Consider the following 17,478-nt stretch of genomic DNA (forward strand, 5'->3'; position numbering starts at 1 on the left):
TCAATAAAGCCGACAATATATTAACTCTAGACACTAATTCAACAAGGGTTAAAATACATAGAGTCGCATAAATAAAATGAGAATAAAGTTGTATTTAAAATTGTGCAAACTGTTTGTATGTAACAATAGGTTTTAGGTGTTTCCTTAAAAGATCACAGATTTTGCTCTCAGGGGGAGTATCCCAAAACCTAGTGGCAAAGTTAGATTGATATTGGTTTTGCGAAATAAGTGTAGCCGTTTATTATCATGCATATTTTATAATACCCAACAAGCTGTCATAAAATCTAAAATAATAAAAAGTAATTGGGCGTGGCGGGGCGGGCTATTCCGTGGCCTACCAACACAGGGATTGCCGGTTCGAATCCCCGTGTTACCTCTGGATTGGTTCGGCATCCCTACAGACACAACTGATCGTGTCTGTGAGTGAGAAGCTGGATGTGGGCGTGTCCTGGTCGTTGCACTAACACCTCCTTTGGTCGGTCGGGGCCTGTTCGGGGGGGGGGGGGGGATAACGTGATCCTCCTGTGCGCTACATCCCCCTGGAGAAACTCCTCACTGTCCGGTGAAAAGAAGTGGCTGGCGACTCCACATGTATCGGAGGTGGCATGTGGTAGTCTACAGCCCTTCCCGGATTGGCAGAGGGGGTGGAGTAGCGACAGGGACGGCTTGGAAGAGTGGGGTACTTGGCCGGATACAGTTGGGGAGAAAAGGGGGGACAAAAAAAAAGTAACCATCATCATTGCACGTTGGTCAATTTTAGGAATTACATACGGCTTAACTCAAAGTTCCTAGCAACATACAATGCGTACCAATCAGGAAACGTGTTAGAATATGCCACAAAAAGCAGCCAAATGAGAAACACTGAACCGGCCTCCAATCAATGCAAAATACTAGTTAATGTGTTGCAGAATTATAAACCCTTCAATCGCAGATCAGAAGTTCAGTCCTCCAGAGATGCAGTTCAACAATCTGACTTTTGTGGCGTGGTGCTTGCACCGCTGCCTCACACAAGAAGGTCTTGGGTTCGATCCCTGCCTGGGGCAGTGTTGGCAGTGGGGGGGTTGCATGTTCTCCCTAGGCCTGTTGGTGTGCAGGGGCTGTGTGTGTGTACTCTGCATGCTCTCCCTGTACTCACGTGGGTTATCGTTCTACTGGGGGCCTGTCTGTGTGGAGTTTGCATGTACTCCTGTGCTCACATGGGTTTCCTCAAACATCAAAATGACCCCAGCAAAAATGTGCAGAACACTCTCATGTGCTGTCCCTGTCCATGACCTGGATGTCCACCTGGAATTGGTCCCCGGGCGCCGAAGTAAAGGGCTGCCCACTGCCATTGATGGCAGGACAGCAGGATGGGAAAAATACAGAAGGAACCCCCTGCATATGTGTAGCTGTAAGACGAATGAAGTATCTCCTCTTTCCTCTTCTTTTCTCTTCTCTTCTCTTGTATGAACGAGATAACTCAAACATTTCACCCAAAGGGAGTTTTACCCTTTAATTCAAGCCCATTGTTTTCCATGCTGCAAATGTGTTAATTGGGTCAAAAATTCAAATAAATGTCCTCCAAACAAGAAGTTTCATGCTGAAAGGCTGTGCATCCTTTAAGAAAAATAACGTCGCCTGCTGATCATCCCGATATTCATAAATCAGATGTGTTTTTGAAATATTGAGCATCATGTGAATGATTATATAAGCTGAGAATCCACGTTCTAAAATGACGTCTTTAGACAGCTAACAATTTCACATACAATGTCTTTATTTGGACGCTAGCAGTCGAATGGTGACAGTAGGATTTAATACATCATTCACTAAAGACCACCTGATTTCGGCGTAAAGCCCCTCCACTGAATCTGTAAATAGAGGTTACATGTGTCTTTAAGTAATTGCTGTTTTATTGTTTATTTCAGAACGTTAATTCTCAAACTTTCTGATGATGTCCCGCGACCTATTTTGCCATCGCTTGTTGACTGTAACTCATATTTAGCACCCATGTCCTTGAGGGCCGTTTGAAGCCCTTCCGAAGTGTCGGATCAGCAGAAATTCAAAAAATGCTGAAAAATAATACAAAATTGCCATTATCGTCCGATTTTAACTTACGCTGCAAGTGATGCTAAGTGATAAAGAAAAATCTGTTCATGAAATCAGTTGACCCTTATTATAGGTTTCACAGAATAAAGCACATCGTTTGCTCTCTATTGATCCCTTCCTTTCGTTGCTATTGCAATATGATTATTACTGTTCATATTTTAATAAGGCCAGACTAATTTGGCAGTCCGTTGAATGAGAATTTATAGTCCGCGTCTGATCTTCACCGTTTTTATGTTCCATGTTGACACATTGACAAGACTCAGATAGTGGTTATCTTTCAACACAACCAGTATGATCTTGTTAGTGTTGAAAAAACTTCCCCCGGTCAGTCATTAACACGTGTTACAGAGGCAAGCTGCTCTCCCTCTCTCTCCCTCTCTCCCTTCCTCTTGCTACTCACCCCCCCCCGTCCCTCTGTCTCTCCCTCTCACTCTCTCCCTCCCTCCCTCTCTCTGTCTCACTCTGTCTCTCTCTTGCTCTCTCCCTTCCTCTCGCTACTCCCCCGTCCCTCTGTCTCTCTCTCTGTCTCTCCCTCTCGCCCCCCCCCCCTCTGTCTCACCCTCTCTCTCTGTCTCACTCTGTCTGTCTCTCTCTCTCCCTTTCTCTTTCTCTCCCTTCCTCTCGCTACTCCCCCTGTCCCTCTGTCTCTCTTTCTCTCCCTCTCTCTCTTTCTCTCGCTATCCCTTTCTCTCTCCCTCCCTCCCTCCCTCTCTCTCTCTGTATGTCTCTCTCTGTCTGTCTCTCCCTCCCTCCATCTCTGTGTCTGTGTCTCTGTCTCTATCTTGCTCTCCCTCGCTCTCCCTCTCTTTTTCTCTCTCTCCCTCTCGCTATTCCCCCCTCTCTCTATCCTTCGCTCCCTCTCTCTCTCTCTCTGTCTCATTCTGTCTCTCTTTCCTTCTGTGTCTCTATCTCTGTCTCTCTCTGTCTCTCTCTCAGTTGAACTTGTGAGCACCTACAACACCATTGTGGTAAATAAATGTTTTCATTCACCACATAGGTTCATCGGTCTGCGTCATTCATAGGTTCAGGTCCACAGACTCATGTGAGGCTAGTTTGACCAGCTGTAAACCAATGTAACCCCCCCCCCACCACCATTACTCAGGGTTCACCATTAAAGAGGTGAACAAACAAACCAGGGGTTCACTTTATCGTCACACATGATTATAACTGTTTTAACTCCAACTATTTTCAACTATTTCATTTGTTTCTTACCCACAGTGCTCTAACACAACGGCCATCGCTAGTAGGCAATTAAACAGCAACCCAAACAAAATGTTAATGCCGTGAAGAAAAGAGGCTTTACAATCTCTGCTTACATTGGCTTGACAGCTAACATGGACCGAGCGATTTTGTTTTCCTTGTTATATTTGCTTTGACTAAAGCTTAAGCAGTCAGGAAGACTGGGGTTTTACTCTGCTGAAAGCTACTTAAAATTCTCCTCTCATTTCTTGAACCCAAGTCAATGCAAAGAGAAATGTGAGGCAGAGAGAAGAGAGAACATCTCTCAGCTTTGCACGGGGTATGGTGAGGAGGGGTTCGTCCACCTCCTGCTTGTCTGTGTGTCTTGTGTGCAGTACAAAACTGCACAGAAATGCTCTACCAGTCCTACCTAAACCTAATAATCTGATAAACGGGTCATAAAGTTGAGCCAAGACAATTACTGGCAACAATTGTACCATGTGTCCAAGTGACTGATGACCTGACTGGTTTTAAAGGTGTGTGTGTGTGTGGGGGGGGGGTGTTGCTGTGTGCATCATCATGTAGATGCACAAACCTCCATATCTAAGAGAACAGTGACCTGGCGTGATTATAGCTTACCTGAAGTGTCTTTGTCAGATGAAATCAAATATTATTTCAGCACCCCACCAGCAGCGCTTTCTTTACCAGACATCATTTCCGGCTCCAGTGAGATTTGTTTTCAAAGAATAAAGAACATAATCACATTTTAGATGATCTATTTTAGTGCATTGCAATGTTTTTCTCACTTTGTGTTCTATCACCAATACTGACAAACTAAAACGGGGAGCAAACAACCCAGGTTGCATCATTTTAGCCTCAGACAACAGCAACATCTCCCCCCCCCCTGTCTGTCTGTCTGTCTGTCTGTCTGTCTGTCTGTCTGTCTGTCTGTCTGTCTGTCTGTCTGTCTGTCTCTCTCTCTCCCAATAAGTTGGACGAACCTGGAGGGCTGGACTACCCATATGGCAGGGGGTGCGGTACTTACACTTAGGTTGTCCCTGCTACCTCCCAGTACGTCTGACTGTGAATAGAGCCAGCAGGGCAGGGATGATGATGATGCTAAAACCACACACGAGGCACTGGAGCATGCATGAGGGGTTAACAGATAGTTTTCATGACGTAAAATCCCCTCCCATCAGCAACTCCCCCCTGGAATGGTCTGCCCCATGGATTCACATGACACGTGTGTGTGTGTGGGGGGGGGGGTGTGTGTGTGCATGCATGTGTGTGTGTGTGTGTGTGTGTGTGTACATGTATGTGTGGTTTCCTCTTAGCCATATATAGGACCATGTGCACACAGACTAAGAGTTTTGTAGGATAGACTTTGTATTGGCTGCAGGGTTTTAAATCCTCCCTCTTTTTGTCTCCCTTTTTTTCTCCAACTCATTCACTCACTCACTCACTCACTCACTCTTTCTCCCTCTCTCTTTTCTCTCTGAACTCTTAAAGAGAACCAGCAGGAATATAAAGCAACCTCCAGACCTGTTTGGCTGCTGTTGGTGGGGACTCAGGACAATTTTCTCCCCGACTGTTTTGTGTTGCCTCTGAGCACCTGGCCACATAGAAAATGGGCGATCAGCTAGAAGATGGGTCCTTCATGTTCACCTCCGAGTCCGTTGGAGAGGGACATCCAGGTGAGCCACCAAAAGAACTCGGGCTACCTGTATGTGAAGTCAAAAGACATCTGTCTACTTGGCACTAAAGGTTAACCACAGTGCTCGAGAGTCGGGCTTATTCATCTAATGATATGCTAATACATGAGCTGATTAATTTTTCAGTGCCAAAACAATTCAGAGACACTTTGCAATGCCAGCTTTGGAGATATGCAAAAAAAATGTTCAAACTGGTAAAATGATTTAAAAGCATTCACAAGCCACAAATGTATTATTATTTATTGTCAATACTACAGCAGGACAGGGATTTGCATTTCATAAGAAGGCATAAAGGACTGAGTGACACGCCATCCGGCTTGTGGTTTAACTTTGCAATGTGGATTGGTATTTCATTGATAGACTGCTGTAAGCAGCACATGTTTACTACCGCCCTCTCGCTGTCCCTCATGGGCAGCTGGGATGAAAGTGAGTAGACAGGTGGTGTAGGGTTGCACATTTGGGGAGAAAAAAAATGCAAAAGCGAAATGCCTGACCGATTGCTATGCAGTCCCAATGGGGATTCTAGGTTAGTAGTGGCACGCTCACATTACGATTCACCAAAATATAACTGATCTAATGCAAATATTGGAAAATGCATTGCTGAGTTTAGCGTAGGTGTGTCCGTCTAGATTCGTGCAGTGGAGCTCATTATCGCAGCTATATGAGGTTGTAAAACTTTATCAGTTAACAGCTAGATCTCAAACTAAATGCATTTTAATACCAAATTTAATCATCAGAAGCCCGTGTGCATGCATGTGCGTGCATGTGTGTGCGTGTGTGTGTGTGTGCATGTGTGTATCCAGTTTTAGTGTTTGATTTGGCCGTCTGTTGCCGTTTTCAAACCTGCACTCACATGCTGACTACTGTGCCGTCCAATCAGAAATGTTCAAATGCACTCTCCCCTCTTCAGCCGAACAGTCAGCGTGTTGTAATATATAATCTCACAAAGCACCTTGTGGTGAATTGATAATTAGTGAACTTTCAGCCTTACCGTGCGGGACAGGGCCGGCGAGATTTGAAATTTTAGGGGAAAATTCGCGCGGTCAAACCTGTTGAAAATGACAAGCCACAGACTTGGCAGCAATCTTAATCCGACTGGATGAAATACGCCAGTTTGGAAATGGGAGAAATTTCAAGTTGCTGTATCTTCCTTAAGATCACGTTACGCGGGGCAATATTTTGGGGATAGATGAAGATATGGAGAAATTTTGCTGATAATTCTGGATGACAGTATGTCATCCCTTTTTTTTTCTGTTGTCCACAATCCACGGAAAAAAATATGCATTGTGCCTTCTCTCTCCTGAAGAAAATAACCTCGCTCTACAACATCGCCTTAGGAAATAGTGGCCTGTGCCTCAGAGTCACAAGATAACTTGACCTTTCCCAACTGTAGTAATCAGAATTTGTGAGTTTCTCTCCACACTGTCAACAACGTTTGAAGGCGGCAAGCCAAGGGATTCATTTTGCTGCTGTTTGCCACAGGAGTGCATGGCCTTGGCAGACGGTCACAACATGCACTTTTCTACCTGATAACAGATCTAATGGTCTGGGCTGTTCCCACTGATATTGGCCTTTGGTTGGGACCCACACTGAACAGAAGTACACAGAAGTACATATATTGGTAGATAAAATTGAGCCCTGGGCAATACCGTTCCCTGTTCTGCAAAGGCCGGGCAATCAGATGGTAATGTTGTGTCTGATGTAACCTTTTTATATTATTGCTTCAGCAGGAAGAGAGAAACACAAGGGGGGGGGAGAGAGAGAGAGAGAGAGAGAGAGAGAGAGAGAGAGAGAGAGAGAGAGAGAGAGAGAGAGAGAGAGAGAGAGAGAGAGAGAGAGAGAGAGTGTAGAAGAGAGACGGCTAGACAGATAGATGTAGACAGGTGGACGGCTCAGGCTCAGGCTTGTTTGACCAGTTTAGCTGCTCACTGAATTGAAATGTTGACATTTTTAAACTCATATTTGAAATTTTTAAAAAAGCATAATTTTTTCAGAGCAATTAGAGAAAAACACCAAGCAAGCCAGCTGCCTTTTCCAAAACTCTCCATTGTTGATGTTCTCATTAATATGCAAAATTCATATTCCCGGTGCCGGACACAGTCTGAAACTGTTGGTTTTGTCTGCCCTTTGTACAGGGATTAATGCGTCAATAGAAAACCAGCTCAAAGGCTGGTTCTACAAATAGGTCTGCGAAGCACGGCACCAATTTGAATGCCTACTTTGGTTCACTGTGGTTATGATTCAAGCCATGCACAAGATGTACTCATTTTTTTTCTCTGTCTCCTCTCTGTTCTTTTCTTTTTTCTTTTCTTTTCTTTTTGACAGACAAGATCTGTGACCAGATCAGTGATGCTGTTCTGGATGCTCATTTGAAAGAAGACCCAGATGCCAAGGTGGCCTGCGGTGAGTAAAAGGAGGCTCCGCTCACTTTTATTCCTATATGGAAAGAGATGTACATTTGATTTGATATGAAAGTTTTAAACATATTTATTCATATAGATTTTTCATATATATATATATATATATTCGCCAATATTTTTTGAGTGTATGTATGTATGTATGTATGTATGTATATATATATATATATATATATATATATATATATATATGTGTGTGTGTGTGTGTGTGTGTGTGTGTGTGTGTGTGTGTATATATATATGTGTATATATATATATATATATATAAGGGCAACACAGAGTCAGTTTGACATTACAAATAAGCATATAGTGGAGAAAAAAGCAAACTTACTGTACAGAAAATGACCTAAAAGCCCACAGAATATCCTAATGTCACAGTATTTTATTTTGATACTGTCTGCTGGGTGTGACAAGCTGCACATTTGTCAGTTTGAACTGTAACCTAAACTTACTGATATTAAATCACCCACTTCCAGCCAGCTTTAAAAGGGTTTTTTGTGGTTGTTTTGGACATGTATGGACTGTATGTACCACAAGAAGCTATAACATGGGTGTTGATTTTGATGATAGAGACGGTATGCAAGACCGGCATGGTGCTGCTGTGTGGAGAAATCACATCGCGTGCCAACGTGGATTACCAGAAGGTTGTCAGGGACACCATCAAACACATTGGCTATGACAACTCTGACAAAGGTAAGAAAATAAGATGGAGAATGAGAATTGGAAAAAAAATCCTAGCATGGAAAAGAAGGGCGTCTGGGTGGTGTGGTGGTCTATTCTGTTGCCTACCAACATCGGGATCGCAGGTTCGAATCCCCGTGTTACCTCCGGCTTGGTCGGGCATACCTACAGACACAATTGGCTGTGTCTGCGGGTTAGAAGCCGGATGTGGGTATGTGTCCTGGTCGCTGCACTAGTGCCTCCTCTGGTCGTTTGGGGTGCCTGTCCGGGGGGGGGGGCTCAGGGGGGAATAGCGTGATCCTCCCACACGCTATGTCCCTCTAGTGAAACTCCTCACTGTCAGGTGAAAAGAAGCAGCTGACGAATCCACATGTATCGGAGGAGGCATGTGGTCGTCTGCAGCCCTCTCTGGATCGGCAGAGTGGGTGGAGCAGCGACAGGGACAGCTTGGAAGAGTGGGGTAATTGGCCGGATACAAGTGGGGAGGAAAAAGGGGGAAAATCAAAAAAAAAAAAAAGAAAGAAAGGAAAAGAAAAGAATATGAGAAAGTTAAGGTGGAAAATATGGAAAGCACAGCAGCATTGCTCTGTACCTCTCACCTTTGGGACATCAGCACTCCTCAGTTTTCTGTTTTTAATACCATCTTTCTGTGCTGGCATCTCCCTCCTTTGTAGGTTTTGACTATAAGACGTGTAATGTCCTGGTGGCTCTGGAGCAGCAGAGTCCAGACATCGCCCAGGGGGTCCACGTCGACAGACAGGAGTCGGACATCGGAGCAGGAGACCAGGTAAGACAGTTATAACAGGAACAAACACTTGTTGGCAAATGCTGACCCACAGTCTCAGAGTCATGAAATATTTCATCTGTATTGTAAATGCAGTTTTTGATATTGTCCATTCTACACACTGTGTGCATTGTATAGTCTTATCAATGACACAACCAACATTATTGTTTGGCGATAATGATGATGACGATGATGACAATAATGATGATGATGATGGGGATGCTAATAATGATGATGGTGATGGTAGTGGTGATCTCCCTTTTCTCCCAGGGTCTGATGTTTGGCTATGCTACGGATGAGACAGAGGAGTGCATGCCTCTCACCATCGTCTTAGCCCACAAACTCAATGCAAAGATGGCCGAACTCAGGCGCAGTGGTCTCATCACCTGGCTGCGCCCCGACTCTAAAACACAGGTGAGCTTGTCCGTTTCATGAAAGATTTCCTTTTTCTTCAGAATGCACATGAATCAGTCAATTGTTTTCATCTTGGGGGGCCTTAGAAGAGATTAACTTTGGTGCCAGCAGACAAATTGGATCAACAGCTTCTTGTTCTCTGGATGGAAACAATAGACTTTTTAACAGCTTTGGTGGCAGCTACGGATTGTGACTGTAACTCTGTGGAGAAATTTTGTCTAATGCCCTTGTGTTCCTGATCAAACATGGGCTTTGACAACATAAGGGTAACCCCTTCCTGCCCCTGGGGTGCTGCACAAGTCGGCTGGCCCTGCACCCCAAACAAACAGTGAAAAGACAATTTCACCCTTGGGGAAAGTATATTACTTTTTTTTGTCTTTCTTTTTTGCATTTGTTTGTTGGTATTTTAGTTAAAAAACAAACAATAAGCCCTACACACAATTACAATATTACAATATAATATTGCAATATTATAAAAACGGTAAAAATTTACATACACAGACACATAAAAACAATAGGACATGAGCAGTACATATACAGTATAAGTATTAACCAAGGTACAAAGCTGCTTTGCATTGTGATTACTGACATCTCACACTAGCTATAACCCAGTTATTTATTTATTTTCAATTTTACCCCTTTTTCTCCCCAATTGTATCTGGCCAATTACCCCGCTCTTTTTGAGCCGTCCCAGTCGCTGCTCCACCCCCTCTCTGTCGATCCGGGGGGAGGGGCGCCCCGACCGACCAGTGCAGCGGCCAGGACACATATCCACATCCGACTTCCCACCCGCAGGCACGGCCAATTGTGTCTGTAGGGACGCCCGACCAAGCTGGAAGTAACACGGGGATTCAACCCAACGATCCCGTGTTGGTAGGCAACGGAATAGACCGCTACACTACCCGGACGCCCCTAGTTATTGTAGCAAAGAGTTAAGAGGATATTTATTGGCAAGCCTCTAATGAAGGGTTGCCAAGTCTTATGGACTTTCTCAGTGGAACCTCGTAAAGTGATTCTGAGTTGTTTGAGTTGTTTCCAGTTTAAGGTGTTGCATAACATCTTTGATCAACGTAGTACAAGTGGGAGGCTGTGCCTGTTTCCAGTTCAGTAGCATTAATCTGCGTGCTAAAAGGGTTATGAACCTTGCCACAGTGGAAGTGAGGACTGTTCTCTCCCACTACCCCAAATACAGCCAACACATGGTCAGGTTCTGCCTTGTGACCCATGTTATGAGACAAAGTTTCAAATATACGGTACCAAAAATTGGATAATTTTGGGCATAGCCAGAACATGTGCCCCAATAAGGCAGGATATACACCGCAACGGTCGCACAAAGGATCTATATCAGGGTATTTTTTAGAAAGTTGATGAACTCCCTGAACTGTATAGGACCATGCCTGCCTGGTACATATAGATGCTGAGTGCACACCCTCCCGCGCCCTTATCCATTGCTCCTCCATCCAAAGCCCAAGTCTTCCACCCAAGTGGATTTCAGATAATCTAGGGCTATATCTAATTGTTTGAGATATAGTTATAGATATATGATATTACCCCCGAGACGAAGGCTCAACAGAATACAGAGATTCCATCCTAGTGCAGGTGCACTAGGAAAGGTAGTTGTATTGGATCTAATATAGTTGTGAATTTATAGAAATCAAAAGAAATGGGTTTGAGGCAGATTGAATTTATTGCAGTTATTAAAAAAAGTGAAATGTGCCATTAATGTAAAGATCTTTCATTTTTGAAATTAAAGATAATTGAAAGGAGCTAGCTAACAGAGAGGGATGGAAAAGGTGGTTTGCACAGAGAAGTGTGAGACGAGAACATCATGCCATCAAAAATGCTATCTTAATTTAATCAGGATTTGAGGAATGTAAATTTTTTTTCTCATCTGTTTTATGGTTTCTTGCTATAATGACCCAGTTACCCTACAGGCATCAATTAAGTTTCATAAGGCATCATCTTAGACCCTTCTTTTTCCATCCCCTCCAGGCTTCCTTCCTCTGAAACTTTGAAAGAACTATGTTGCCTTCCTTTTCAAACCGCCTTAGAATATGAATCTGAGAAACTCTTCAGATGCAAATAACATTTCAGCCATACGTCATTAACATCAATGGAGCTGGCTGCAAGGAGAGAACTCACGTTAACCTAATCTAGACACCTAAAACCTGGTCTTTTCATGCTAATAGTGTCAGCCGCTCTTCTGCTATGCCATAACATCCTGTGTTTTCAAAAACGGAGGATAAATGATAGGTTTCAAGAGAAAGTGTCAGAAGCTATAATAGAGCCAGGCCAGTGACCGATGAGGCTGCAGCCGACTTCTTCTGCTGTCATCCTGACCCCATAATTACACATGGTGGGTGAGCAATGTCGCCATGCTCCCACACCAGGAGCACTGTTTGCCGTCTCTGTCATGTCAACTGACATCTCCACATCATCAGTCAGCACGGATGTTGTGCAAAGTTTGTTGTGTCCACACAGTCGGCTTAATATCACCTGTGTCCCTTCACTTGTGAAATCGATATGGCATGCAGTCACTGACTAGAAACATACTGCCAGTATTGATTAATTCATTACTACACTGGCACTGAACCAAAAAGTGTGCATTACAGTCTGGGGTAAATCTAAACTCCTTTTCTCAACTGTTTTGTAAGTATCCTGCTCAGCAGTACTTTCACCAAAACAACCCCACAGGAGCGCAAACCCAAGCTATCTGGTTGGACATGCCCACGCTGACCCCTGGTTTTAGGCCTGAGACCATTCTACTACCATGCAAAGAGCATTTTAAAAAAACAAAACAAACAAAAAATAATGATGAGGGAGTGTCCAGGTAATGTAGCGGTCTGTTCCGCTGCCTACCAACACGGGGATCGCTGGATCGAATCCCCATGTTACCTCTGGCTTGGTCGGGGGTTCCTACAGACACAATTGGCCGTATCTGCGGGTGGGAAGCCGGATGTGGGTGGGTGTCCTGGTCACTGCACTAGTGCCTCCTCTGGTCGGTCGGGGTGCCTGTTCTGGGGGGGGGGGGACTGGGGGGAATAGCGTGATCCTCCCACATGCTATGTCCCCCTGGTGAAACCTCTCACTGTCAGGTGAAAAGAAGTGGCTGGCGACGACACATGTATCGCAGGAGACATGGTAGTCTGCAGCCCTCCCCTGGATCGGCAGAGAGGGTGGAGCAGCAACTCGGACAGCTCGGAAGAGTGGGGTGATTAGCCGGATACAATTGGGGAGAAAAAAGGGGGGGGAAATCCCCCCACCCCCAAAAAAAATGATGAAACATGACATGACTAGTATTGTATAACATAAGTAAATACAGACAGTGTCTCAGGTCATGGATTGACACATTAGCATGTTGATTTAAGACAACAGCCTTTGGACATGGGACCAGACAGGGACTGTGTGTTACACCTGTCCTCTCCACCGTCTCTCTCAGGTGACGGTGCACTATGATCAGAGGAGCGGTGCTGTGATCCCCAAGAGAGTTCACACCATCGTCATCTCCGTCCAGCACGACGACCATATCTCTCTGGAGGACCAGAAAAAGGTCCTTAAAGAGAAGGTGAGGACTCGTCAGCACACAATGAACAATGATGCCATGTTTTGTTTTTTTGGTGATAAAACTACCATATGAAAATCACTTAGCGCCTACAGTATTGTTATCATGTCTGTCCCATCAGGTGATCCAAGAAGTGGTTCCTGCTAAATATTTGGACGAAAAGACCATCTACCACCTCCAGCCCAGCGGGCGCTTTGTTATTGGGGGACCACAGGTGAGAGTAACTTATAGGCTAATCTAAAAGTTGATCTAAAATAATGAATTTGAAAGAAAATAAACAAGGGTAACAGTCAACGTCAGTGACTGATCCCTCACTCCTGTTTCTGTAACAGGGTGATGCTGGTGTGACGGGCAGGAAGATTATTGTTGACACATATGGAGGTTGGGGTGCTCATGGCGGAGGAGCCTTCTCCGGCAAGGATTTCTCCAAAGTGGACCGATCCGCTGCCTACGCTGCACGTTGGGTGGCCAAGTCTTTGGTCAAAGCGAAGCTCTGTAGGAGAGTGCTGGTTCAGGTAGACCACTGCTTCTTCCTGAACACCCATAAACACATGCTCATGGGAATGCTTTGGGTCATTTTGTATTTTGTTGTGTCTTTATCTGGAGTGGACATGGGTCTATTGTTTGGAGAAAAAGGGCAAGGAGCTGATACTGCACCTAAAAAGGGTACTCAGAATGCATTGGTTCAGAAGAAATAAGGTTTGAAATGAAGGGAACCAAACCAAACACCAGACAATTCGAGCCAAAAGCCTAAAAAACACAAAACATGGCAAGGGTGCCTGCAAAGATGAAGGTCTTCTTATATAATAAACATAATCTATGATAAAGGTGCTACAATGTGCACAAAATAAAAGACAACATGTCAAAGAAAATGAAAATAAAAGTTTCAGTCAATCAGAAGATCCTCTGTGCCTTAAGTCACGCACAGAGAAAAGGCAAACCACCGCTTGGAGTAATATTGCAAGATGTTCGAAGCTAATCTCTCTGCCCTCTGGTGTGTCTCTTCCAGGTGTCCTATGCCATCGGTGTGGCCCATCCTCTCTCCATCTCCCTTTTCACCTATGGCTCCTCCACGAGGTCAGAATCAGAGCTGCTCCGTATCGTCAACAAGAACTTTGACCTGCGGCCAGGAGTCATTGTCAGGTAAACAAAAAAAGATAAACCTTGCATGATGAAGGCGTCTGGGTTGTGTAGTGGTCTATTCCATTGTCTGCCAAGATGGGGATCGCTGGTTCGACTCCCCATGCTACCTCCGGCTTGGTCAGGCGTCCCTACAGACACAATTGGCCGTGTCTGCGGGTGGGAAGCCAGATGTGGGTGACCTGGTCGCTGCACTAGCGCCTCCTCTGGTCGGTCGGGGTGCCTGTTTGGGGGGGAGGGGGAACTGGGGTGAATAGCATGATCCTCCCATGCGCTATGTCCCCCTGGCGAAACTCCTCACTGTCAGGTGAAAAGACGCGGCTGGTGACTCTACATGTATCGGAGGAGGCATGTGGTAGTCTGCAGCCCTCCCCGGATCGGCAGAGGGTGTGGACTATACAAATAAACTTGACTTGACTTGACTTGACCGGGACGGCTTGGAAGAGTGGGGTAATGGGCCGAGTGCCACTGGGGAGAAAAACTTGCATGTGTACCTGTGATGTGTCCTTGGTCACATTAAAGGCAACACCCCCCCCCCAAAGTGTTTATACCACTTTAAATGCGTTAAAGGATATCTATATTTCACAAATCTTCCCTCTGAAGGAAAACAGTTTGTCTCTCTGTAGTCATAAACACATCTAAATCAGAAATTTGTCAGTCTAGCTGTACTGAAGCAAATACCAGCAATACCTGCCTGGGTATTGGTTTTTCCACCGCTGACTATTTCTTTAATCTGTGTCCTACACAGGGAACTGAATCTGAAGAGGCCTATCTACCAGCAGACGGCCTCCTACGGCCACTTTGGTCGCCCCGAGTTTACTTGGGAGATTCCCAAGAAGCTCATCTTCTAAATACTCAGCCTGCTTGTCCTCGCCGAGCAGCCTGGGGGTGAAACACAAGGCCTCTTTATGGGCTACAACCACAAAAGACTTTTAGTTCTTGATGTATTTCACCGGCAACTTCAATTGATAGGATGTTTTTTTGTTTTTGTTTTTTTCTCTCTAGGAAGAAATAAAGCCAAAGTCAGGGATGGGTTTGAGGAAGTGATCACATAAATTGTACGCTTTATTAGCATGTGGTTGTAGCCCATACAGTGGGACACTTTCTGCTCACCATCCCCACTGAGAAGGGAAAAGTTGCAGAAGACATCTTGCAATTCATCTCTCTTTCTCCCAATTTTTTTTCCCGTTTTTTCCTAGCCTACCAGACACCTACAGGGGAGCATTAAGTTAATATCATGTACCTAGATACGAGTCCACCCATACACGTTTTGGTGAAACTTCAAAAAGCCTGATAAAACTCAAGATATTTGCAAACTGAAACTTGTGCCTTCTGCAAACCAATAACCTATCAATAATGTGACCTCTGCATCGCTATGTAAAGAAAAAAAACTATGGTGCTTTAGCAATACCAGGGATGTTTGTTGTATGCATAATCACGATTCAAAGAGCTTCTCTGCTAATGTGCCATGAGAGCTCATAAAAAGGCAAACGAGCAAATGGAAATATCTGTGAGCCTACAGAAATACGCTAACACATGGTACATTCAAATCTGGGACCATACCATCATGGGACGCAATGTACAGCAAAACACCTCAGCCTCACATCGTTACTAAATGGTGCTATTCTATGAAACCTGGACTTATCACAGAATCATATGAATGTCAAGAGTAGAAATATTGCATAACTGAAGGCTTAGTCTTTTCCAAAAGCCTAATCTTCTTTCTAGGAGAAAATCATTTCTTCCTAAGAACAATTTCTCTTTTTAATCATAGTCCCCCCCCCACCCCCACCAAAATGGCTTTTTTTTTTTTTTACATTTTGTAATGTGTGTTACAGAAAGCTGTTTATACAGCTAGGACATCCAACAGGAAAAAGGACAGGTCACTAAACCTTATGAAGAGCAGGGAGGTCCCTCTTTAAAGCATACTATTTTACAGTCAACCAAATGATAAAACAGCCGTGCAGCCTCGTGTTTTTATAATGCACTACTATTCATCTCATTCTTTGTTCTGAATCCATTTAGCTCCACTCAGTCCTGCTGGTGCTTTTATTGCCGTACAGCCAAACATGGGCAATTTGTTTCAATGCAAATCAAAAACTCCTCACAAGTCCATAGTTGTAGATGTAAAAGCGTGCTGCACAGTTCTCATGGTTAAATAGACAGCGGTTTAGGCTGTAGTTGTGACTATACTCAATTTCAGATATTTGCTAGAGGTCCATGCTAGAAGTCCGACTTGATTACGCCTTAATCTTTTGTGATTATTTTGCTCAGTGTGGTGGCTTGCCAAGCTGCACGCTGCCAAGGCCAAGCATACTTCTGCAGACCTCTGGCATCTTAATGTCAAGCTACGTTTTACAAAGCACTTTTGATGGCCTTGATGTGTTGCAGTTGTATTCTTCTTGAAACCGTATCGTCCATACATCTCCACTGCTGAGCGGTGAGGTGTGCATAACAAACTCCTCGCTTCCCTCCACAGTCAACATTTCCATTCTCTCAGAGCAAAAGTATTCATCACACATCTCTGTGCCGATCTGTATCCTCTCCTGTCAACTTCACAGTCTAAACAGCTGGTGGGATGTCTGGATAATGTAAATAATTGTTGACAATAAAAAATATTTTAAAGATAAAAAAAAAGTGTTTTTGTGGTCTGCTTGTTGCGTAACATAATTGGCTAAATTGGTGGAGCAGAGCTAAAAAGGCCACTGAAATGTAATTCACAAGGTGAGAAATATGAAACGAGACACAGAGGGGATTTTTCCATGTTTACATACTTTTATTTGTTCAACATTAAGGCAAGTAGACAATCATATATTTTATTTGAATGAACGCACAACCGAAACCTCTTTGGTTTGTGTAACCGAAACAATAAGGCACATAGAAGGTGTTTTTGCATTTCAGTTGAGAACGACACTTTTAACCATTGGGTCAAGAAATATTAGTTAGGTTTTAAGATCCCAGTAACTTTGCCACGGCGCTCTCATCAATTATCCACTAAAAGCACAAAAAGTAACTGCTCTGCTTGAAGATACCTATGGGTGAGCAGCAAAAATCTCACAAGCTAGCTACGGGGGGGGGGGGGGGTGTCCATTGTCCCGCTCGATAGAATCTGTCTTGATTCGCCGTAGACTCTACAAGACCGTGGCCAAACACCGATTACACAAATTCACACATTCACAAATAAGCAATCGGCCATTCCAATGGTAAAATCACTTACAGGTAAAAAGCAAGCTAATGAAAAATCAACACGTAGGCTATGCACGAGGATACAGGTAGCACGACGAAATATAAAACGAGGAAGAAAGAAGCCAACAAATGTCCATTTGCTTTGAATCACTGATTGCAGCTGGTGATGTAACATGTTTTCCTGAGTGAGGAGATCAAAGGTAGATCCAGTAAACAAGGAAGAGAGCGCAGGAATGAGGCTGTTGGTGTAACAGAACTGCTGGTGGAGCAACGTAAATTCCAGACGTACCGTCGAGGCCCAGCAAGCAACAAAACGAA

At 44.2% G+C, this 17,478-nt stretch overlaps 1 protein-coding gene across 2 annotated transcripts; it reads left to right on the forward strand.

Annotated features, from left to right (window-relative positions):
- Positions 1-4,648: 4,648 nt before the first annotated feature.
- On the forward strand, positions 4,649-16,600 carry mat1a (methionine adenosyltransferase I, alpha). Of its 2 annotated transcripts, XM_056292023.1 has the most exons (10): positions 4,649-4,958; positions 7,302-7,379; positions 7,964-8,086; positions 8,749-8,861; positions 9,129-9,272; positions 12,712-12,837; positions 12,956-13,048; positions 13,167-13,349; positions 13,844-13,977; positions 14,723-16,600. In XM_056292023.1, the coding sequence occupies exons 1-10, from the start codon at positions 4,892-4,894 to the stop codon at positions 14,823-14,825; spliced, it is 1,164 nt and encodes a 387-aa protein (XP_056147998.1). In that variant the 5' UTR covers positions 4,649-4,891; the 3' UTR covers positions 14,826-16,600. The 2 variants fall into 2 exon arrangements, with proteins under 2 accessions (XP_056147998.1, XP_056147999.1); XM_056292024.1 differs by lacking the exon at positions 14,723-16,600 and having other exon boundaries at positions 13,844-13,981.
- The last annotated feature ends 878 nt before the right edge of the window (positions 16,601-17,478 follow it).

The sequence above is a fragment of the Lampris incognitus genome, chromosome 13, assembly GCF_029633865.1.
Source record: "Lampris incognitus isolate fLamInc1 chromosome 13, fLamInc1.hap2, whole genome shotgun sequence".
Classification (NCBI taxonomy): Eukaryota; Metazoa; Chordata; class Actinopteri; order Lampriformes; family Lampridae; genus Lampris; species Lampris incognitus.

Excerpts from the sequence above, each read along its gene's own strand:
- mat1a (XM_056292023.1), top strand. The coding sequence starts at position 4,892 with ATGGGCGATCAGCTAGAAGATGGGTCCTTCATGTTCACCTCCGAGTCC. Across the intron at positions 7,380-7,963 it reads AGATGCCAAGGTGGCCTGCG|AGACGGTATGCAAGACCGGC; the intron begins GTGAGTAAAAGG and ends TTTTGATGATAG. Across the intron at positions 8,862-9,128 it reads ACATCGGAGCAGGAGACCAG|GGTCTGATGTTTGGCTATGC; the intron begins GTAAGACAGTTA and ends CTTTTCTCCCAG.